The sequence below is a fragment of the Mercenaria mercenaria genome, chromosome 2 (genome assembly GCF_021730395.1).
Source record: "Mercenaria mercenaria strain notata chromosome 2, MADL_Memer_1, whole genome shotgun sequence".
Taxonomy (NCBI): domain Eukaryota; kingdom Metazoa; phylum Mollusca; class Bivalvia; order Venerida; family Veneridae; genus Mercenaria; species Mercenaria mercenaria.
The window spans coordinates 110,743,228-110,767,145 of NC_069362.1; the positions used below are offsets into that span (position 1 = coordinate 110,743,228).

The 23,918-nt window shown below is 33.7% G+C and overlaps 2 protein-coding genes across 6 annotated transcripts; both read right to left on the reverse strand.

Annotated features, from left to right (window-relative positions):
• Positions 1-194: 194 nt before the first annotated feature.
• LOC123564901 (uncharacterized) lies at positions 195-12,733 on the reverse strand. Of its 5 annotated transcripts, XM_045358819.2 has the most exons (6): positions 12,248-12,733; positions 11,056-11,232; positions 10,503-10,562; positions 5,487-5,663; positions 2,974-3,027; positions 195-2,642 (listed from the first exon to the last, which is right to left on the reverse strand). In XM_045358819.2, exons 1-6 carry the CDS (start codon positions 12,252-12,254, stop codon positions 1,834-1,836), a joined length of 1,284 nt encoding a protein of 427 aa, XP_045214754.2. In that variant the 5' UTR covers positions 12,255-12,733; the 3' UTR covers positions 195-1,833. The 5 variants fall into 5 exon arrangements, with proteins under 5 accessions (XP_045214754.2, XP_045214753.2, XP_053393511.1 ...); XM_045358818.2 differs by lacking the exon at positions 12,248-12,733 and having other exon boundaries at positions 11,056-11,691; XM_053537536.1 differs by lacking the exons at positions 10,503-10,562; positions 11,056-11,232; positions 12,248-12,733 and adding an exon at positions 6,977-8,315.
• A 1,567-nt stretch (positions 12,734-14,300) lies between these two features.
• On the reverse strand, positions 14,301-22,754 carry LOC123564900 (uncharacterized). The gene is made up of 8 exons (XM_045358817.2): positions 22,434-22,754; positions 21,562-21,686; positions 19,487-19,619; positions 18,813-19,002; positions 17,614-17,720; positions 17,193-17,317; positions 16,497-16,629; positions 14,301-15,267 (listed from the first exon to the last, which is right to left on the reverse strand). Exons 1-8 carry the CDS (start codon positions 22,649-22,651, stop codon positions 15,021-15,023), a joined length of 1,278 nt encoding a protein of 425 aa, XP_045214752.2. The 5' UTR covers positions 22,652-22,754; the 3' UTR covers positions 14,301-15,020.
• Positions 22,755-23,918: the final 1,164 nt, after the last annotated feature.

The window sequence follows — 23,918 nt, forward strand, 5'->3', positions numbered from 1 at the left end:
GTATGTATAATACAGAAGTGATTGCCTAAGACCATTCGTTGTAGTTCAATTGGTATTAAAATATTTTATAGTTCTATATTTTAAGTGAAAAACACAAAGTGCCAAAAGGTGACGTAGAATAATAATATGTTTCATCTGATAGAAGTACTAATTCAAGATTGGCCTTTCAAAACATGTCTGCAATGAAAATGAAATTCTATGTATTACAAGATTTTATTGTTAAGATATGTAGTATGATATTATTATATGAGGTAAAGCTGATAATGCCCCTGTTAAACAGCAGTCTATTCTTATACCTGTGAAATTATTAACAAAAATGTCGTACCTACATTTAACATTTGAGCCGCGCCATGAGGAAACCAACATATGTGTTTGCGACCAGCATGGATCCAGACCAGCCTGCGCATCCGCGCAGTCTGGTCATAATTCATGCTGTTCGCTTTCAAAGCCTATTGCAATTAGAGAAACCGTTAGCGAACAGCATGGATCCTGACCAGGCTGCGCGGATGTGCAGGCTGGTCTGGAACCATGCTGGTTTGCTGGTTGCAAACGCACTATGTTGGTTTTCTCATGACGCGGCTCATTTACAGGCTGGTTTAATAATCTAAATCTTAACGGAAACAAAAGAAAAGGTACAGTTAACATCACAAGTAATAAAAAAGAAAGACTGAACAAAGGAAAAGAATGGTTCGTATACAAGGTCATACATTAGTCTTTATCAACCAATACTAACTGAATGACTTTTTAAACATTTCTGTAGAAAAAAATCATTAAATATCTGTCGATAGGTATCAGGCATACTTCATTTTAAAATATACATGTATGACACAAGTTTGGTTTTATGTATTTGCACTTAACTTTGTTTCTTGCAAAACGTCTGTCTGAAAGATTGTTCATTTTACGTGACGGCTAACAATTAAAAACAGCGTGCGTTTTAACGAACCAAGAAATACTAATACATTTGTATGCATGATAAGCTACATGTAGGTATATGTGTGTATATGAAATGTAGATAATAAAAGTGTACCCTTTTTAAAAAAATGATAATAAAAATATATTTATCACAGATGATATGGCAATACAACGATGATAAAAAAATGAGTAAAAATTGACAATAAAATGTGAAAAAAAAACATATAAGACCAGCATACAAAGTTGAACACCACAAGTTAAGCTTAATGATATTTAAGTATGTTTGATAATATAATCTCATCAAAGTTGCTTTTTACAACTGATTTACATATACATTACATATACATTCATAATATACTTCTTGGTTGCATTCTTTGCTTCCAAAGAATCTTTTTACAGATGGTACTATTTTCTAAACATGGATGCTCATTATAAGATAAGATCATCAGTAGGGATGGAGGTGTTAGTTTTTTTTGCACACCAGTACATAACCCATCACTATGGCAACGTAAAGCAAGTAAAATATTAATAAAACGATAAACAAGACAGTAGATGTCATGAACAAGTACAATAAAATATAATGTTAACACTCGAACCGATTTAAGAAGGTTCAATTAAAATTGAAATTAACTGTTTCAGAAGGAGTGTTTATGTCAGAATGCATTTGAAATTCAATTCACTGCTCTTTTTTGCCAAATTTGTCATAAATCAATCATTAAATAAACATTCCTATAAGTAAATAACAATTCACTTTTAATTAAAACTGAATTCAGAATCAACTCTTAAACTGCAAAAGCTCAACATTTTATATCATGTTATTCAAACGAAATACAATAAAACTATGTCAGTGATGTGGTACAATTAACTACCTAGCCTGGTGATTTACTAACTAATGATTCAAAGATTAATCACTCAAACAATTTACCGCCTAGACCCCTGTCCAGCAGAAGCCGAGTCATACCCTGTGTCCGCACTCGCCGAATACACTGGTGGCAAAGCTCTGTAACCGCTACTGTGGAGGTTCGACAGCTCGTGATGTGGGGAATGATTTCTCTCATTATCATCACTTTGATTTCTCTCATTATCATCACTTTGACGGCGGATCAAATTCTTAGCGTATGTTACACTGTTGTCATTGAAAATCTTTCCACGTAAACTACCGTTAGGCACATTCTTAAGGAATGGGATACTTTCTTCTTCTCGCGCTTTCACTCTATTATCATACTTCGTCTCGGATGCAGACGCAGCCGACTTACTTTTTGATTTGGTTAAAACCTGTGCCGGTGGGACTTCATCTCCTCGCAATGCACTAGAGGTTGACGCATCAGCTCTTTGTTGAGAGGCTGTACGTCTACGGTGTGGATTCGCCTCTTCACTTTCCGAGCGTCCATGGTGGGATATGCCGTCTGCTTCTGGACGATGGTTGTTGGGAAGGTGAGGTTGAGCAACTGCAGGTGAGGTTACAGGAATACCGTTGTTGATAACACTTGCTCCTGAAGCAGTGCTCAACGGATTGCGATGCTGACCGCCTGGGAATGTTGGAAGAAATGGTGCTGCTGTTCCGCTACGAAGACCTTGAAAGTGATTATTTGTTGCACTACTTTTGAAAAATTTGCTTATTTGTGAACATATCCATTCGCGAAAACACGGGATACAGGAACAGACAGTTATGATCACAATTATAGTTACACATAGTCCTATCAATGTGAAAAATGCGATTTTGTATTTATCTGAAATGAAAAAATAAAAAATAATAATAATGATCATTCTCGTCGCAATATGGCAATACATATATAATTTTGGAAGGCGAAAAGAATACAGATCACAAGTTTAAGTATGTTCATAAAGTAAGCATTTCCATTTTCTTTTAAATGTAAGTTTTGAAATTAAAGGGTTTTATAGTATTTCTTAAATTATAAAGGTTCAATAAGATACGATGACATAAAACCTCTTTTTTGTTTACTGCTAAACAATAAATAAGGTAGAAGAATATTATACGCAGAACAGTAAAATAATGGTACCTAATAGTGTTTAGATATATAATATTTATTAATGATTTACCGTTTCCTGTTTCCTTTGCAGCTATATTAAACCTCGAATTTTGAATCCATTGATCTGAAAATCAAATACAAATGAATGATACATATGTTCACTGTAGCACAGTAACAACCGTCTTATAAATGCAAGGACGACCAAAATAAGCTATTTGTTTTACATCTTATGTACGATCAGTTAAACAGCAAGGAAAAGTAACTGCTGGCAATATCATAGGAATAGACAAAACAAAAATGGCATGTAAGTATACGAAAGTACTTCGTCTTTAATCAAAGGAAATATGTGCCAAATTATACATGGTTTAATATGACGGGAAGGTACTGCTCCTACATACAGCTGCGTTTCAATATTAATTTCCACAAGTACTATTTCGATATATATTGCAACAATGACCAGTTTGATATATAGCAAGTATTTAAAATTGTGAACAATCAATCTTAGAAATATCTAAAATAATTTAGAAGGGTGTTTTTGTTCTATACCGAACATTTATTTCCCAATCAGGCCGTTCAAAATTGCATCTTTTACTTTCAATTTACTCAAGAAAAAAACGGACGTTAACATTAACACCTAAAGCGGGTAGGGACCAAGTCTGGACCGATAAGGCATTTAAACAGCTCTAGATAGATCACAAATTTTCAGTCGATGTTATAACACATTTGCTATTTATCACAATGTGTTAAGCATTCAACATCATTCGTCTGAATATTCTCTGTTGATTAAATTATTTGTTTTTGCAAATTATTTTTGTTATGTTCAGTGGATATAATTTCGCGCCATCAGAGATTAAATTTCAGACATCACGTACGGATAAATTGACTGAGGAACCCATCTGTTGGGTCTGCGAGTAGAGTTCATTAACTATAACTAGAAGAAGAATGCGACTTTCTCCCTTAGACTATGTACATGAGCATGTATTGTTCTCATTAATCTAAATGTTTTGAACAAGTTGAAGCATATCTCACATTTCAAACAGAATCCGTTTACTAAATTAACGCTGCAAGTGCATCAACCGTATAAGCAAACGCTTTACTAATTGAACTGACTTAAATGGATAAATGGTTTGAAAAAAAACTTGGTAAAGGACTTCCACACAGTGTTACTTGTCAAATATCTAAGATCTAGACCTTGAGGTTATAAACAAGATAATGTCTAAAAAATTTCTTATATACGTCTATGTACTAATGATCCTCTTGGGCGGGGTCAATTCTCGTCTCAAGGGTATGATTTGAACAAACTTCCTACACGACTGCTATGCAATACTAAATACCAAACATCTAAGCTTGTGCAACACAGCTTCAAATATGCAGATTTTAAAATTTATAAACCCCAATGCGGGACCAATTTCAACTCTTAGGGTATGCTTTGAACAAACTTGTTAATTAAATTTTCACAACACATTTGACAAGCTAAACATTTATGCTTCAGTGCTTGAGATTTGAGACAAGAAATATTTAAATTTATGCTGTACAAGTCGATGTAAAACACAGGAATAGTCCAGTTTTTGTTCCACAGGCATGGTTTTAATAAATTTAGTAAAGGACAACTTTACAAAGCTCATGCCAAATAGCTGAAGTCAGGGTATTAAAATTCCAGATAAAAAGATTTTTTTCTTTACAAGGCTATATAAAACAAGCCAACCCTAGGGGCCAATTTCGACCTTCACGGGCGTGATTCAACAAAACTTGGTATAGAATCACTACACAATACTACATGCCAAAAATCTAAGCTCACTACCTTGAGGATGTAAACAAAAAATTCAAAAAGTGTTTTTGGGATATACTTTTAGACCTTGGGGGCTTTTGGGTCGTGAAGAATTCCATCACTGCTACTTACAGGTACTTGGCATACATGATTCCTGCTACACTTGTCATTATTCAAAATTTGTTGAAAAGTATTTAATTTTATTTATTTCTTGAATACTAGTAAGCACATTTCTACAGATTAAATTAATTTTTAATTGCAAAACTGAGCATAAACAGGAAGCTGGTGGAATTTTCTGTCACTTTGCAGGCAAGATAATAAACAATGCTATTGAAAGTGATCCATCTATTCAGAAAACCATTCAGTCGCAACATGGTCGATATACAATTTTGGTAATGGAATATGGTATGTCCAGTAAGCTTGAACAGCGCAAATAACGTTTTTGTATGTTATTTATGTGGTCGTAAAAACTGTGATCACATTATCTTGTAATTCTTTAGAAGAATAGACTTAATTCATTTAGTATAGTCTATATAACATGTATTTCACATTGTTTATGTATATGGATGGGAATTTGATTGATATTAAGCCTTACATCAAAGGGCGTAAGCGGTAATATCCATTTTATTTTAAACACTTTATCGGATAAAATGGGACATAAATATGATGATCAATATATTCTTGTATTCTACATATTTATTAAGTTCGTTTCCCTTGCACTCTTAGAATATGTACAATTCATTTCAAAATATTACGTGGAAACATTCTTTAATGTCTATGCCGTAAGATTAAAACATATATAATTTTCTACTCACCCATGCAATATTGAGTGCAGTTTGGTTGCTGCTGATATGTAAAACAGTTATGAAAGTAGGCGTCACAGAATTCACATCTTCTTTCCCTAATATCAGCATTGCAGAACTGCAGGCCCTCCCGACAGACGTCTGCGAAGAAAAGATATATCTTGCCAGGTATCAGTGATGCCGGGAATTCTGACATAAACCATTACGCTTATTTAGCAACGGTATTACACTTTACATTTATTGTTGATACTTGGACTCCTGACTAAACGAAAGATGGCGATGGTCAAATTCCGCTCTCTAGAGAGTTATATGCTCTACAACTACATCACTGTTTCCCAGTAATTAATTTTATTACATGTTTGACGTCTAGGAATAAAATAAAGCGATTACATAATTTTGATAATACACTAGTGTAATTTGACGCTGACGTCGTTTTTAGTATAGGAGACGTTGCTCTATACGAGGTAAAGAATGGAGAAACTTGATGTTTTTAATAGGCAAAGCTTACATGTAATAGAAGTAATATTACATCTGTGTCTTTCCGAATCGAATTCATTAGAGCCGAGCATTTTATCAATTTTATTCAACGAGTTAAAAAATTCAATGTGGAAAGACACTCTATATAATGCCTACAGTAGAGTCAGTGTTTCCGTTAAAACAAATACTTGACGAATAACAAACTAGTCTGTTCTGATAAGCTCAAATTATGTAAATTCATTAGATCAGACATATCTGTTAAGGTTTAAATAAAGTTTAACAAAGATTAAAATCAGTATATTATTATAAATATATCTTTTGAGTACAAATTTTAGTTTTAAGTATAAACCACATTGGGACTTCTTGCATATCATTGCCCGTATAAACTCATAAAATATCATTTAATTTTAAAATATAAATTGGATTTAATGTTAAGTGCTTTTTTAATAAAGCAAGACTGTTATTGATACTAAAAATAACAATGTATATTAATAACATTATAAAAGGATATGAGATCCCGAATTGTATTCATTGATCTGTACATTAGTTCGGCAGGTTGATGGAAATGTATCCGAGTTGATAACCATCCTGAAGCCTCGTGCTTTCAAATTTGCCACATGTTTTTTAACAGTTAAATAGCAAAGACCTTCACAGCGTATGAAATAAAAATAGACTAACGCATCATCAAAAACCCAGCATCGATCTAAATTTAGCACAGACTAATTTAAGCAAAAGAAATGTGCCAAACTGCACCGAATTAATTCTACCGCAGACATTTTTTGATTTCAAAAAAAACAAAAACGTATTCAGTGGTCCAATTATTATACAAATGTACGGTATAAACTAAAATGAAAAAAAAAACGAAAAAAAAAAAAAAAAAAACAAGAGTCCATGCAATCAAATAAATCTTACACAAGTTTGTATAATTGCCCTCTATGAAGGCCTAACTTTAAACATGAATATGCTAGATCTACCAAACAAATAAATAACACGCCATTTTCGCAGTTCTAATATAAAAGGCTTACCTTTCATCACGTCCATGCTTTATGTACTTGCTATAATCGCTTTTCTATTTATAACTTTCTATTTTTATAAATGGAGAAACCGTAAACTATTTTTGGTATAACATGTGTCATATTGCGCATAAATTATGGTTAGTTTTCACTTTTCGCATATTTATTAGAGATTTATAATAAAAAAAATGACAAGCGCTATATAATAGTGTACATAAGTGTAATTATATAGCTATCAGTTATAATAAAGACAATCGTTTATCAGCTTTAGAATTACCTTGACTCTACTTAAACATCTATTTTCCATACTGGGCACAGCTTGCGCCTACAATTACCCGTATAATTGTAGAATGTAACATTTTTATTGTGAAAAGGATGCACAATGCTCAGTCCAGGCCAATATTCATAAAATATTCATGAAGCATGTATGTTTTACAATCGTTAATACAAAATTAAAGATGGTTTTAATAATTCTTCAACAAATTACCACTAGACCTGAGGAAAACATGTGTAAATTTAAAACATACCATTGCAGGATTTAAATCAAACAAAACTACTCTTTGACAAATATTATTTTTGTCCGCCCGCTTAGCTCAGTAGGTAGAGCGTCGGTCTACGGATCGCGGGGTCGTGAGTTCGATCCTCGGGCGGGGCGTATGTTCTCCGTGACTATTTGATAAACGACATTGTGTCTGAAATCATTAGTCCCCCACCTCTGATTCATGTGGGGAAGTTGGCAGTTACTTGCGGAGAACAGGTTTGTACTGGTACAGAAACCAGCAACACTGGTTAGGTTAACTGCCCGCCGTTACATGACTGAAATACTGTTGAAAAATGGCATTAAACCCAAAACAAACAAACAGACAAATATTATTTCAATAAAAGATATCCCTAAAAGTGCCACACGCATTTAATATGCAAAGACTTGTTGATCGTTTAAACATAATTTGGGGGTTTATATGATAACTCATCTTATGATAATCATTTTCCAACTACTTCTGATTGCCAAATGTTTAATTCATAAGCAGTGCTCTAGTGGTTAAAGTGTCGGCCGCTCAACCCAGGGATCGTGGGTTCGAGTCCTACTTGTGTCACGACTCACGACCACGCCTTTTCCTATGACACTAGAACTGATTTTTCCAGGACGCGGACTCGAGAGTGGTTCAAATAAGGTTGAAGCTTTCATCACAATCGAGCTACAATAAATTAGTACAAACTAAACTAAAGGCTCCTTTTACTTTTTACATCTTTTCGATGATTGCACGTTGGCTGTCTGACCAGTTATTGTGCTGGACCAAAGCTTGGGTAAAGATATTTCTATCTTACTCATTGATATATGCTTTATTCTTACATTTTGTCATCATTCATAAACAGCCACCAGGATATCTTTGCAAAACCAGGATTTTGGCAAACTTCGCTACCATTTCTAAGTGACTTAGAAACTTCTGTTTTAGCTTCGATGGTAGTTTAAGGGCCAATGAGCAATAAATGATATAGTTTTGCATTAGTTTTAATTTTCTTATGTACAAAAAAGATTATTAAAAAATTTTGTCCAATTGGATTTTTCCAATTTCCAATCGGATATATGATACTTATTTTGTGTGGTTTAATAGTTAAAAGTTATTTAAAGCATTTAAGTAGAGTACTTCAAACTATGTTTTTATCAGACTTTTGCACAAGGATTTCTCTTTTTAAATTTAAAACCTATATGTCATTAACTGGAAATTAATTTCATCAGGTGTTTTAGTAAAAAAAATGACAATTTGTTTTAAGGACAGAAAGAAAAAATTGTGAAAGAAAGAAGCATTGTTAAAATTTTAGAAGAACTTGGCCAAGCACATTCGACTTAATACCAGAAAAGCAGTCTCTTTGTCATTGTTGGAGTAAAGAGTGTTTAAAATCTTATTATTCTTATTTTTCTTTTGTTGAATAAAATTACACGAAAAGTTTTCATTGTACAAATTTTATTCGTTACAATAACAATACTAATGTTCATACGTTCAGATTACAGATATCAGCAAAACAGTTATAAGGTTTGGTTGAAATGCGTTCGCATATTAATCTTGTCTTTGATTTTTCTATTTTTTCTGCAAACTTGCCCTCTACCAATGAAGATCGAACCTAGCTCGAGAAGAAATTTTTTTCTTTATAGAAAATGTAACAAGCTTAATGGAATATAAAGTATTTTACTTTTAAAACGCCCACGCCTGCAGTTGTAAAAAAAAAAAGCACAGAAGAAAAACAATTGTTGATATGATTTTAAAACCAATTGAAAGTTATTTCTGTGAGACGTTTTGCCTTGATGTTTGACTCTATGTGTCATGTACATGCACACTAGCTGCTACAGACAAAACATGTATTTACAATTATCAGCGCAAGAAAATTATGAAAAAGCATAAACCGCGATGTGGTTTCAATACATATCTTATACACGACCATCTTACAGCAAGAAAAAAACCCAGACCTTTTTGTCTAGTTTTAAGTAATTTTATATGGAACTGTCGTCGCATAGCCCTTATCAGTAGACTGATTAGAACTATGTAACATTTCCTGATACCCTCCCCGGCTGGACATGGTAGAAAGTTCTCCGTGAGGTGATACAGACAAATGTTGTTTCGGCTGGCTCACTCCAAACAGGTCTTCGGAGTCATAAGTCTCGGGCGATTTATTGTATTGTTTCAGAAGTTCCGTCTCTTCTTGCCTTTTTAACGTTTTCTCTTCGTTTTCGTTTTGGAATTCATCTGCTGATTGTATTTTATCAACATTATTTTCAGACGTCTTTGCAATAGTACTTGCTATTCGTGGCCCGTTGACAATGTCAGGCAATTGTTTGTCGCTTTCAAAACCTGTACCAACAGTTTTTCTTGACGGATTAATATTGGACGTTCCTGGTTTTTGTCGGAAGCTTAAACTATCATGACTTTCGCTTTCTTCGGTCTGTTTCAAGGCATCTTTAGACGCATAAGTTCCCGTGAAAGTTTTCCGATCTGTATTGTGGTTTACCGTTGGTTTTGCTTTTGTGAGTTTTTGAATTTCGATTTCTTCAGTTATTTTATCTCTTTTGTCATTGTTATCATGGATAGTTTCTGTTTTTGTATCTTGTATGGCTAATTCCTCATAATCAGTTGCTCGACGGTTCTGTGGCTGAGCATTTTGTCGCGCTGTCACATTTCTTTTGAATAACTTTTCGACTTGATCAGGTATGAAAAACAAGATGACCGATTTTAGGATCCTCCGGATTTGCTTCACTTGTAGGATTAAGACGAAGACTATTACCAGCAATAGTACAGACAGGACAGAGGACATAATCTTGTATACTAGTGCATCTGGAAAGAATGAAATAACACATTCTGCAATTGAAAACAATTACTTGATTAAAATCTTCACGATTTGTTAATGGAAAAGGTATCAGAGGGTTCCAACAAACCGACTATTTACTGATTTCAAAAATATTAAATATTACCGTAACTACTCAGTTATTCTTATAATCACATGAAAAAAAAAACATTTTGTTAAAGTGGAAATATTAAATTATTACCTTCACATTCTATAGCTTCGCAAACAGTGCAGTTGTCAAGCAGGGTTTTCCTCCATTGATCTAAAATACAAGAAAGAACCAACTGTCACAGCTCCTTACGTTTTACCACAACGTAATGTATAAGGTATAATTACTAGGTCGCTCAAACATTTTGTCAACGCCAGAGAAACAGTTGATGTCACAAACGTATCACATATCAGAACCCTTCAATTGGTTAAGGGTGGAAAAATAAAAATACAGGAATACAGGGGAAAATTCAAAATAGAAAATACAGAATTATAAAAATCAAATTTGGAACTCACGATATTGATCATTTTGTTATAAAATTGAAATTTAAATCGTTCCCCGATTGTTGTATCGTCATGTTGAATTTAGTCGTCGAATGTAATAAAATGTATTCAAATTCATGTAGGACACTTCTAGAAATGAGCATAAGATCTGTTTTATATACAGAAAGTTGCATTAATGACAGATCTAGGGAATTCTTGATAATTTTATAATGATTATAAAATAAATATATTACAACATAAATATTTCTTATTCCTAAATATACCTTGGCAATACTGAGTGCAGTTCTGTTGTTGGGCATAAGTAAAACAATCTTGATGGTGATCTGTACAATATTCACATCTTCTCTCATGAGTGTTACAAAACTGTATGCCCTCTTCACAAACGTCTACGCCACAAGCATAACACTTCCCAGATCTCAGTTCCGGACTTAGTGGGAATACTGAATAATAGATTAAGCTTGCTTGGTAAATCAAAGTTACAAATGTAATACAATCCATTAAATGAGTGTTTGTATTTCAAACATTTTCGTATTAATCTTCTATCAGCCGGTATATGGAGCTGGTGGAAAGAGTGAAGAGAAGATAGCTTTTATCCTTCATCATGTAATACTAATTGATAGTCATTAAATGACCTCAGCTACAAGCCAAATTCAACCCCTCAACCCCTGCCATGCTCCAACTACGAACTGAACTGTTTGAATATTCGATATTAAAAAAATAACAAAGAAACTTAACAAAGTAAATTGAAAGATTATCGGTGATAAGTTAATTATGAAGTATTTTTGTATGATCATTGATTAAAATGATAGATTAGTTGAGAATTGATTAGATATTGGGCTAATCGTACTTTAATTATTGAAAATAAAGTTTGGTATTTTCCCATTATTATTTCTGACTGGATTTACCTCGGTACAAAATTATTACAGTACTTTTAGATATAAATACTGCTATAAATGAAAGGAGGTCGATCGATACAACAATGTATTATCAATATCCGTAAACAATCGTAATGCATGATTGCTTAGTTTCAATGATTATGATGGGTGATAAGAAAATGATTACTTATTTCTTAATCTTGTGCAAGATGGAAGTCCATGTTAAGATATAAATAAAAACACATAAGTAATACTAATATAACGTGTTGCTATATATTTACATGACAAGTGCTCATGCATGTAACTTTAAATATATTTAATGAAACGGAAAGAATTCGTTCGTCAAATTCAGCAGGCACGATGTAATTGAACCCTTGTACACTGTCCTTTTTATTGCCGGTGTTTTGCAACGCATCAGTAATATCTCGAAATGAAAATACAACAGTAAATGAGTCACCATAAAACACTTTGTTAGCACATAACGTTACATTCAAAACTGGGATACATATCTAGTAGCATGGCAATGTTCCAGGAAGATAGTCTATTTAATTATAAAATAGAAAGAAGCTATTTATCTTACCTTTCATCGTTCGCTATAAGACAAATCCCCGTCTTTTCTCTACACACTATTTTAGAGTATGTAATAATTAGACAGTATATAAATATTACACTTAGAACATATCGTGAAAAATAATCAACTTAAGATCATAAACTCTAACTAATTACATTTCATTCTTATTCATTGTGAAATGGGTTTCTAAGCTTGCTATTTATAAAGATTATTCATCAGGATCCCAGACATATGCCTAGCAAATTAAAATATTTTCTCCGTCCTCTTCTTTTTCTTATGTGTTATATGTGCTACATGTAAAGATAGTGGCACATACCTGCGCTATTCTCTTAATATGTGTAATAAGATCCATTCTCAAACATAACAACTGATCTGCATTATCTAAGTCAGGTCGCCGTAAACTTCTAGCACTAGCTTTCTTCAATATTACAATATGAATGAGTTGTACTAATGTTTAATTATTATATTGTTGCGCTTGCCCTCAAATAAATGACTGGCGTCTCTGGCAAGACTACTCGCAGTCCAAGCTGTAAGTCTGAACCTAGAGAGTCGCAACATGAAAACCTATTTAAAATGGGCACATGGTTTCAAATAGGGCACCTTTAAGATTTCTGAATGTATAAGCTGACAAAATCAATAAGTTCAGATATATATTACATGGTGTATGGTTATAATTATTTTTCAATGATACAAATACAAATATACATAGATCTCAAAGAAACATAAGTTGAGACCGGATTTGGTCAAGCACCAAATTGGGTCACTCTGACCAGATTGGGTAAAAATCACTATCTTCTAAAACTTAAGTAAAATAAATGTCAGGAGATGTAAAAACCGAGCTCCCGTACATAATAAGAATACCTGAGAACAATTCAGGTTCGTTTTATAACTTAACAAGATCTTGACCAGATTGGATCAAGTCAGCCTACTGCACCGGGTCTATAGGATCTCTATAAAAATACTGTTTAAACGTTAAATCTGGATTAGTGACCAGTATAAATACAATAAATATACGGATAGAATAATCAAAAATGGGTAAGCATCTCCACGTTGGAGGTCATTTCTAGAGGCAACTGCCCGATACCATGACAGAAACACAACTGACAAATAGCTGTCAAAAATGTAAACAAAGATCCGCAGTAAAGCGTTTGGCCGCACGTGAATGCCAACATGACGTCACGTCCGGATAAACAAATCTGCAGAGGAATCGCGCGTATATTTGGGAGACATGATTTCTACGGTAAATATGCTGAATGGAATGGTAACATCGATTGAAATGAATAAAGTACAGTCCGTACTTACTAATAAAACCAACAATCCAGGTTGACAAAGAGACATAAGCGAAAAAATAGCGATATATCTGGAGTCAATCTGGGTCGCCAGACGCACATAGAAGGTATAGTAAGAAAGCGTCTCAAAACTGTCAGTTAAATGTCAAGTTCGTTTGGCTGTTCATAGCATTATACCAGTTTTGTATTTATATTTAAATATACTCTTCTTATCATAGAGCTTATGACAAAGATCTAAAGTTGTGACTCGATATTTTAAACTTACTTTTCTCAAAAGTCTGGTTTTCATTTGTCCCGTCCCGAAAATACGTGCACAAAATATCATTTTAAGTCGAATTTCGGTTATCTCGAAGTAAAAGCTTGACTCCTTGGAATGTTCAATTGTATATGCATTTGTAGAACACTTAGGACATAAAGGTCTTGCTGTTTATCTGTCATTGAACAAAACTACAGCTAGACCTTAAAAGTTTCTAGTTTTTATTCTCTGTTCCCTGCTTAAACGTATTATATCTTTACAAAAATTCCAATTTCAGTCTTATGGCATTTGTGTATTGTTCAGTACTTTTTGGTGCGTTGTTTTACGCCTAGCTTTAGTCCAATAGTTTAATCCGTTGGGTTCCCGCATACGTTCATTAAAAAATAAACAGTGTATATTATCCTTCCATTAAATCCGACTGAGAATAAAGATATTATTTTTTTTTTATGATTTCGGGATTCCTGGTACCACCGATGTTCGGTAATTATGGATATTGTAGAAAAGACTTGAACGAAAGTACAGTAAGCATTTATAGTAAAATATTTAATATCATTTAGTTGATTTGACCGGTTCCAAAATTTATATGAATTCTGTGAGATAACATGCAAATAAAAACATACCAGATAATATTTCTTATCAATGTTGATGTAATTACAATTGCAAAAGTTGCAATATTTTGAGTATTTTATTGTTACATATGTAAGCATTTCTCATATTACAAAATAGGACGCTTTTTAAAAAGATAAAAATCAAGACTTTGATTCCCGATGTTTCATTTTTGTTTGTAAACAATTGCTTTTCTCTTGAATAGTATTTGTAAAATGAAGTAAAATAGAATACGTAACTTGCGTAGTTTACACTGTATTTTTTTTTCTCTCTAAAAGCAGTTTCTGTGCGAGAATATATGTACAAGATACTTAAAAGTATGGGAGAAACAATAGCTGTCACTAATGGTGACAAATGCTCCCGCAGCACCTTGACCTTTACCTGGTGACCCCAAAGTCAGTAGGGGTGGTGTACTCAATAAGTACTATCAGCATGTGAAGTTTGAAGGTCCTGGGTGCAGTGGTTCGCGAGTAAAGTGCCTTCGTGCAAAAAGTTAACGTTGTGACGAACGAATGAACTAACTAACTAATTAACGGACGGACAGTTGAAAACTAATATGTCTCCCTTCGGGGGCATAACAAAACATCATGGCTTATAACAATGTGAAATGCCAAAATTGTAGCAGCGTAATTTATAGCCACATCATCAAAATCACAGCGAATAACATGACTTCAATAAAAGATGTCATCAAACGTGAGTTTGCGGATGTAATACAGTTAACATCTCCACCATATTTTGTAAAATAGGCGTGGTCTTGAGGTCCACAGGCAGCATAGCTATATCCAACCTGATATATGTCCCTTGCTTGTTCTGCTATGGAAGATATGCACGTGCTTGTGACTGTAACGTCTACACACGCTCTAAAGTCTTTTGAAGCCCTAAGTAAAAAGACACCGGGTATTGAAATAAATAGCTATGTTTACATCTTGCAACACGACTTGAGTAAGCTGTGTTGCTTTAACATGTCAATATTGTTCTGCTAAAGTTGGTGTAAGAGGCTTGGATAGGTGTAACAGTTGCACATTTCTTTACCTGTTATAAACAGACTCGATAAAACCGAGTATTACTTTTACTTGCTATTACTTTACTTTGTGGAATTCAGTGAATGACAATGTTAGTATTGCTTTAAGTATTTACTACTCAGAATCAACATATAGAGGTATTTTCAACCCCAAAATGAGAGTTTAATCAGATATCAAAATAATCGGCTATAATTTTATTCAACATGTTCAATACATCCAATGCAGCTGACACAAATGTAAAGTCATTTTCATACATGTCAATATTTCAAGCTTGCCTAACCCGAGAAGTAGTAAGTCTGTTTAGCGTAAGAGATGCCAAATAATTTTAACAAGCCTCCATTTTGACAGCGTTGTCAGTCAAACCAAAGATTTACTATATAAGCACTTCTTGGGAACTTCTGTCTTAAAGTCACTTCTATACATCTGTTTTACTATCTCTCACTATAATTATGTATACTACAGTAGAACCTTTATCTCAAATCCTCTATTACATGCCAGTATTACCATATCTCGTCTCAGAGGACCTCTATCTCAAATCAACTATCATATATGTTATTATATATCCATCACTTATTGCAGCTACTACTAGAAAACCTCTGTTTCCAAACCATTCCCATTTGCTAACCACCTCTTACTTAGGTACTGCTATAGAATCTCTATCTCAAATCAACTATCATATCTCATTTTCTGCATATCGGTGTAACCACCTCTTACTAAACTAGTTCTATAGAAGAACCTCTTACTTACAGGCACTACCATATTATATCATTTTAGCCACCTCTCACTGCAACTACTGAACCTCTGTCTAAAATCACATCATATCAGTGTAACCAACCACATCTCCATATACTAACAATACAAAGAAACTTCTCTACAAATTCACTGTCAAATATCAGTTTAATCAAATAGCAATATACTTGAACTAGTAGAGGAACTGTGTCCCATATATAATGCTCATATCATTCTTTTACTGCAAGCACTATTAGCTCACATCTTTCTCAGTCACTATCATATATCCAATCATATAACTACAAGTGTTTGAACTAGAGAATAATCTTTTTGTACCACTATCATGCATTACTTACCGGCATAGGCGTCTTTTAAATTCGGTGTAGTCCCCGCTCATAAGATGCGCGCTAGCTTCTGTCCAAGCGCTGTTAAATTCATCTACACATGTCTGATTATTAACAGGACATAGGTTTAGAGGTGATATTATACCTATTAACAAATAAAAAAGAAGAACGCAGATATCTCAGATTATAACAAACAAATTAAAACATCCACGCACTTTGGTCATAATTCTACCAAATCTAACTGCTGCCTTCCAGCACTAGCAGTGTAAATTTGTAAAAAATTGTATTGGCTGGGTGTCGCTGTACTTGTCTTATCAACGTCAATATCAATATGTTTGGTTTTAGGGAAAAGGAATGTTAAAAACATTTTGTCTCACTCGAATTTGGTACATAGAAATATCTAATTACAAGATCCGCTGAAGTAATGACACGAATGGACTTATAATTTCTCAGATTTTGGAATAACCAGTTCATTTATCATTCTACGACCTGTAAATAACCTGTTTACAAGTAGAACACAATCTATCTCGGGCTATTCTGCAATGACCCACGCGCGTTCTGTCATCCGATCCTACGGCTTTCATGATATATTCTTACAGATAAGAACTCAAAACACGGGTTATTCTAGTACGATGAACCACGTTTGGGAACTTATTACTTCTTAAATAGCAAATGTTACGTATCATATTTATGGATTCTAATACTTACCTTGCCTGTTGTCACAAATCGCTCTGCCAACAACTTTAATGACTTTGGGATCCATGTTGAAAAGTCTGTCCTCTTTGTAACAATCACCGATGGCACTTAAGTAGCACTTCAAGTTACACTCAATACTGAAAACCACTCAGTTAGGTAAAATACTTAATATAACCATGTGGCAAGTGCTAAAATTGATGTACATATGCTCTGCAGTTAAGTAAGATTATAATTGTGACGACTCTTGTGTTAAAACATTCTTGGTGTTAGTTGTTTCGTGTATAAAAAAACAGTATCAACGATAAGATAAAGTTAATTTGGACACTGGAGCAAATAAACACTTAAGAAGTTGTAATGCAGATATATACATTTAGAGATAATCTCAAAGACATAACTTAAAATACACATGATGATAACATAAACGCTTACTTACTCTGAACAAACATTTTCCATGAGCCCACTTGACCCTGACGTCAAACTTGGTATCTTAAGACATTTTGAGACTCTTTGTGTCAAAGGTATTAAAAGGCAATTGCTATTCTGATAATAGAAAAAAGAATAAAGTCGTTTATTTGAATAAATAAAGAATAGAAATATCACTCAATTCATTTTCCATATTGAATTTATTAAACGACTTGAATAAGATATTGAAATGTAAGGCACTGCCAAGATCTTTTCATTTTTTTCAATGAATTTAATAAAATCAATGTAGACAGACAAGCGTAATATTCTTTTCATCACATGATAGTATTTTCTTATTTTCCTTACATCAAAATTCTGTCTTCTTACAAAAAGAATGTAACCTTTATTAAGTACAAGTCATTTCAATTAACGCCTTCTGTACTTAAAACATATAAACGTTATTATGCGAAAGTAATGCAAAAACGTGGCATGACTTCAAGTCAGTCCCATAACACTTCCAATATTTGAGAAAATATAGCAAGAAAAACACTTCATGCAATGAATTTTAATTTGCATCGGTGCGAAACACATTTTTATCCTACAGGTTAATATTTTCATATGCTAATTTTTTATGATTGCAGTTTAATACATATATAAATGATAGTATGTAATGTATCCGTTTGACGTGTAATCATTATCAGCATTTTGAACTTCAAGAAAGTCTTTTCAAGATATCAAAGATTTCTTATAATTGCAGTTATACTAAATGTATTCCGTTATCTGACATAGGACATTTAGTGACACTTGGCATGTTTTTGAGGCAAACAAACATGTCTTTGTTGGTAATTCTGTTTTGTATGATGTTCTCATAACAATAAGCAATTATGTTTTTTTTTGCGATATGGTAAATTAATTTGCTATCGTTCTTCAAATATACTATCAAATACTCAGCTATTCTTCTTGTATCAGATGTTTCAGTAATTAGCTACTATCTCTGCATGATCTGCAATCATTGTTCTTTTATTAAGCCAACTGATCAGCAATCATGCTCTTTACTGTCCTGAAAGGCTTTCCGGTCGATATTCAAAAATATAGCCCGAGGTCCGACCAGTAGAGTTTAAAGAGCTTCGACCATTTACTGGGGCACCATTCAATAAGTCTTGTATCGTCTGACTTCATGAAATAGTTAAATAATCAGAAATAATTTCTGCTTTATATGAATATACTTACTATTGCTGGATTAGGACAAGGTGTATCTTTGTCTGCGTAGGTTTTGAAAAATTGATGATCTTGCGCAATACCACACTCTGACCAAGAATATTTGACCGTTTCAATCCCTTTACTCAACTCCTCTAGCTCAGTGGTACAATCTGGTCGAACAGGGGCCGTTGATATGCAGTTAAGTGTATCCCTTGCAAACCTGAAGCAAGAATTTTAAATATCATCTGTATAGTGGGCAAGTAATTTATCAAACAATGTAATAAATGTATCTATATATCATTATCTACAACAGTAGACACAATTAAAAGCAGTAAAAGTGTTCAAAATTACGACGCCGACCCTGCATTATATTTGCTTATAACTGGCAAAATAATGACGCCGTACCTCTAAATTCACAACGCCGACCCTACTTTCTAATTACATATACCTTGTAAAACACGACACCGAACCTACATTCATACGAATTCACTATGACTTATCTTTATTCTAATTACTTATACCCAGCAAACAAAATTACGATACTGTACATGCATTCTTACGAAATGACTATGCCTTACCTCTGTTGTAATAACTTATACGAAGCAAACAAAATCACGATACTGTACCTGCATTCTTACGAATTCACTATGCCATATCTTTATTCAAATTACTTATACCCAGCAAACAAAATCAGGATACCTTACCTGCATTGTAATTTCTTATACTCTGCAAAATCTCCGTTGTTGAATAAGTCTCGCATTCTTTCAGTATAATTGGAATTTAAGTATTGATTCTTACATGATGTTGGATTGCAAACGGTCTGGGCTTTTTTTGTCTCTGAAATAATAACAGCTTCATAGTCTGTGCAAGATCGTATAGAGTACGCAGGAATGAAAATCTACACAAACATGTATTCAAAACTTTTTGAATGCAATGCAAATTCTTTCTCTCACTTAACTCAGTAAGCTGACCTAAAGACTTTGCAATACTTTTTTTTTAAAATGGCACGAGTTCGTGTTCTCCTAGATTATTTGATAAAAACCGTTGGGATCCATAATCATATGTAAGAGTTACTGACCGCAATTGCATGACCGTTCCAAAGAACGCCCGCTTAGCTCAATAGGGAGGGTGCAGATGCCGTCACTTCGATCCTCAGATATATGTTCTCTGTGACTATCGATAAAATGCATTGTGTCTAAAACTATTTGCACTTCACTTATGATTCTATTGAGCAAGTTGGCATTATCTTCCAAGGAACGGGTTAATATTGGCACATAATCTTGGAACACTGGTTATGTTATATTCAGTTATGTTAAGGCGGGCAGTTAACCTAACCAGTGTTCCAGGATTGTGTACCAACGTCAACAATTGCTTTGCAATAAAATGCCAACTTCCTCAACGAATAATTTCAGACACAATATATTTTATCAATCGTCACGGAGAACACACGTCTGAAGACTGAACTCAAGAGCCCGCGATCCCTACTTCTGCGCCCTTCCTATTGAGCTAAGCTGGTGCTTTTGCAGCGGTCATGCAATGGCGGTCAGTAACCCTTACACATGTTCATGGATTCTGCACCTGTACCGACTTGTTCTCCGCATTCAACTTACATTTCCACATGATAGATAGTAGAAAAAGAATATTTTCAAGCGCAATTGTTTTATGTCAAAAAATCTAGGAGAACACGAACTTGTGACCTTTTTTCAAAATCTTCAGGTCAGCTTACTGAGCTAAGTGAGCGAACGAAAGAGACTATCTATCATAAAGTTTTGATATATTTGCATTGTTAAAGAAATGTACAAGAACATATGAAATAGTAGCAATCATATTTGGTAAAGGTTCATTATGCACATCAAAATTATGTTGTAATTTTCTTCAACTCATTACAGTGAATAATATTCTTACATTCACATGTATACTGTTACAGCTTGCTAATCGCAATAATGTATGGCGTTATATTAATTAAAACTTGCCAGGCATTTATTAAAGACGAAGCATAAAATAACTGTATTTTTTTATTTCCATAATGGTAATTATACACAGCTTGTTGAAAAAAAGAAAACAGTAACTGGACAGATCCAAAATTGTCAGTAATTAACATTAACACTAAACAGACAATCGGGACTATCAAATGCGATTGACCTAGTTCACACAATAGGCCGCGTGCGTGTTGTTTGTGATACCGCTTGTAAGAACTTGGCTTGGGTATTAATAGAACTACAATAATGGGAGGATTTATATGAAATTCATCAGCAAACAATGGAACCGTCCATTGACAGTGATATAAAATGTGTTTAATGTCTATATAAATAATCAAACTGACGTGGCAGTTTGCATATTATTTGGTGTATTAAGGTGAGTTTATTACACACTTTGATTCTACAGTATTGCATAGTTATTAATCTATGTTTCTAAAACTATACCTAAAGGGAATGTCTGAATATGTTTGCAGATTAACTTGTGACAACATAATAATTCATGAAGTATCTAAATTTTGAACCCGTAGCTGTGTTACACCAGTATTGTAAGAATGATTTTCACGAAGTTAAGGCGGGAGGAAAAGGTAGGTCACTAGCTTGTGTCGGATATTAAGAGGAAAATGATGTTTATTAATTATTTTATGATCTCAAAATATTAATGTTTAGAGAAACGTCTTTAACATCCCTAAAGTGGCAATCATTTATCTATAAATATTGCTCATGAACAGACATGAACTTTTTCTTTTTGTTTTATTGTCATTGAAAAAAGTCATACTTCTTCCTACCCAGTCATTACTTACTTTTGAGATCCTGGCACATTGCTCTAAATTGTACTACAGTTGTGTTTAAGTCATAGGTGAAAAGCTGGTCAGTTTTCCAACAATCCGAAACTGCGTCCTTCAGACATTGTAAAAAACAATTCAAGCTGAAATGAGCACAGAATAAATTGAGTTTTTCTAATTGTAATTATGGTTTGTGGACTGTTTAATTTTCTACTATTACAGTTTTCGCTAAAGGTATCATGTGATAAGTAATTCTGTACCAGTACAAACCTGTTTTCTGCAAGTAACTGCCAACTTCCTTACATGAATCAGGGGCGTTGGACGAATTATTTCAGACACAATATATTTCATCAAATCGTCAAGGAAAACATACTCCTCGCCCGGGTATCGAACTCACGACCGCGCGATCCGTAGATCTGTGGTGCGCTTCCTATTGAGCTAAGCGGGCGGGATATTTAATGGTGTCTAGATTTGTGACGGATACTATCGTTTGAATGTTTGTCGTCATCATTTCAATATTACATGTTTATGAAAGGCTGCAACGTAAGAAATAATAAGTTATGTCTAATAGCGAATTCGTGCGAGTGAATGGAATTCGTATTTAAATATAATACACTCATTTTGCAAAACTATTGTACCTTTATATATGTTCTGCACATGTAGCAAAGCCTCATCAAATGTATTTGAATCTACTAGATATATACAAACTGTGTAAGTACAGCTACAGTCATAATTTAATTCCATTATGAAACAATCGTTTGTTTAGAATTTATATTTTTATATAAACTACCCTAAAACATAGTAATGCTAATTACACTTAAGATATATTTAGAAATTATATATATATATATATTAAAATATTATAGTTTAGTTAAACAAAAACAAAATACCTTTCGCATATCAGTGATAAATCTGAGCTTGGCGGTCCTCCATAAGCGTTATTGCAAGCATTTTGTGCCCGTTTATAATTGCCTCCTGTACAATATGGCTTATCCTGTCCGTTACATGTAATAACTGTCGACAATACCATTAAAATAAATGCCTTGACGAACATGTCTATGCAATAAAGCTTTTCACCTGATACAGTCATTTGTGCGGTTATACACATGCATTCAAACTAATCTTTGAATAAACTTAAATCGACAAGTAAGGTATTTAGATTTCTTTCGCACACACCTTATGTTGTATAAACAGAGAACGATATCGGAAAAGTCGATTATCGGAAAAGTCGATCATCAGGGTTTACTTCATTGTAAATCAGGGTTTTCTTTATTGTCAATAATATTCAAAAGTAGTACAACATTTTGTCACGGATAATGGTTTCACTACCCGATTACCCTTTTCTCAATAGTAACATTTAACGTATTATTGTTACAAATACCGTGCGAACCGATATACGTGACTTTATTTATATCAGACGTTGCTACTAAAGTTTTCCATGTAATATCAAGTAAGCCTAAGACTTGTATTTATTACTATGTGAAATAAAAAGCTTAGCTTCAGGATTTCTGCTTATTAAATTATTCAATTATCCATATATATAATTAGACTAAATTTGATGTGAAACACTATCAATAAGTATAAAAATAATGAAGTTTTGTATGGCTAATGATTTTAAGTAAATACATTGAATTTAACCTGGAAGTATAAAGTTATAAACTGATTTTGAGAAACTTTGAGATTTTGTCCAAACTTTAACTTCTACGGCATATTTTTGTCCCCAGGCGATATCGATTATACCAGATGGGCCTTTTTGACGTATGAAGTGAAGTTTTGAACGTCCGAAGATGTGATATCACGAAAGTCAAAACTTCAGTCTTTTTATATCTACTCTGTCCACATACTCGGCATCAAAGACTGAAATCTGGATGGAGGCACATGGCATGACAGTCATTTTACTTGAAAAATGAATAATAATGCGCGATTATCATTTGGTGGAACATTTTATTTTCACTTCCAAATTAAATCAATCCGTTTTTGTCGGACACTTAATACGACAATTGTGTTTTAATTATAAACATAAAATGGTACTAGTAAGACGGAAAATTCTTCTTAAGTATCAGACAATTTCAGATAAATGATGTCATGATGCAAGAAGTTTCCTGTTAGCCGTATGGAATAACTCTATTCTTTACCTGCACGGACCCAGAGCCTGGCAGAGGGGCATTGTGGGTCAACCCCTTTGATTCTTACAGTTTACAAAGAAAATCGGTCTTGAAACTCGGTGTGACCACCTTCCCCACCCACCCCCACACACACCCCTGAAATGGGTGACCCCATTTTAAAAGTTGGTGTCGTCCCTCTTACCAAAATTCCTGGATCTGCGCCTGCTGTACTTATGAAATAGTATATTCAAACAAATACGTGTATATGCC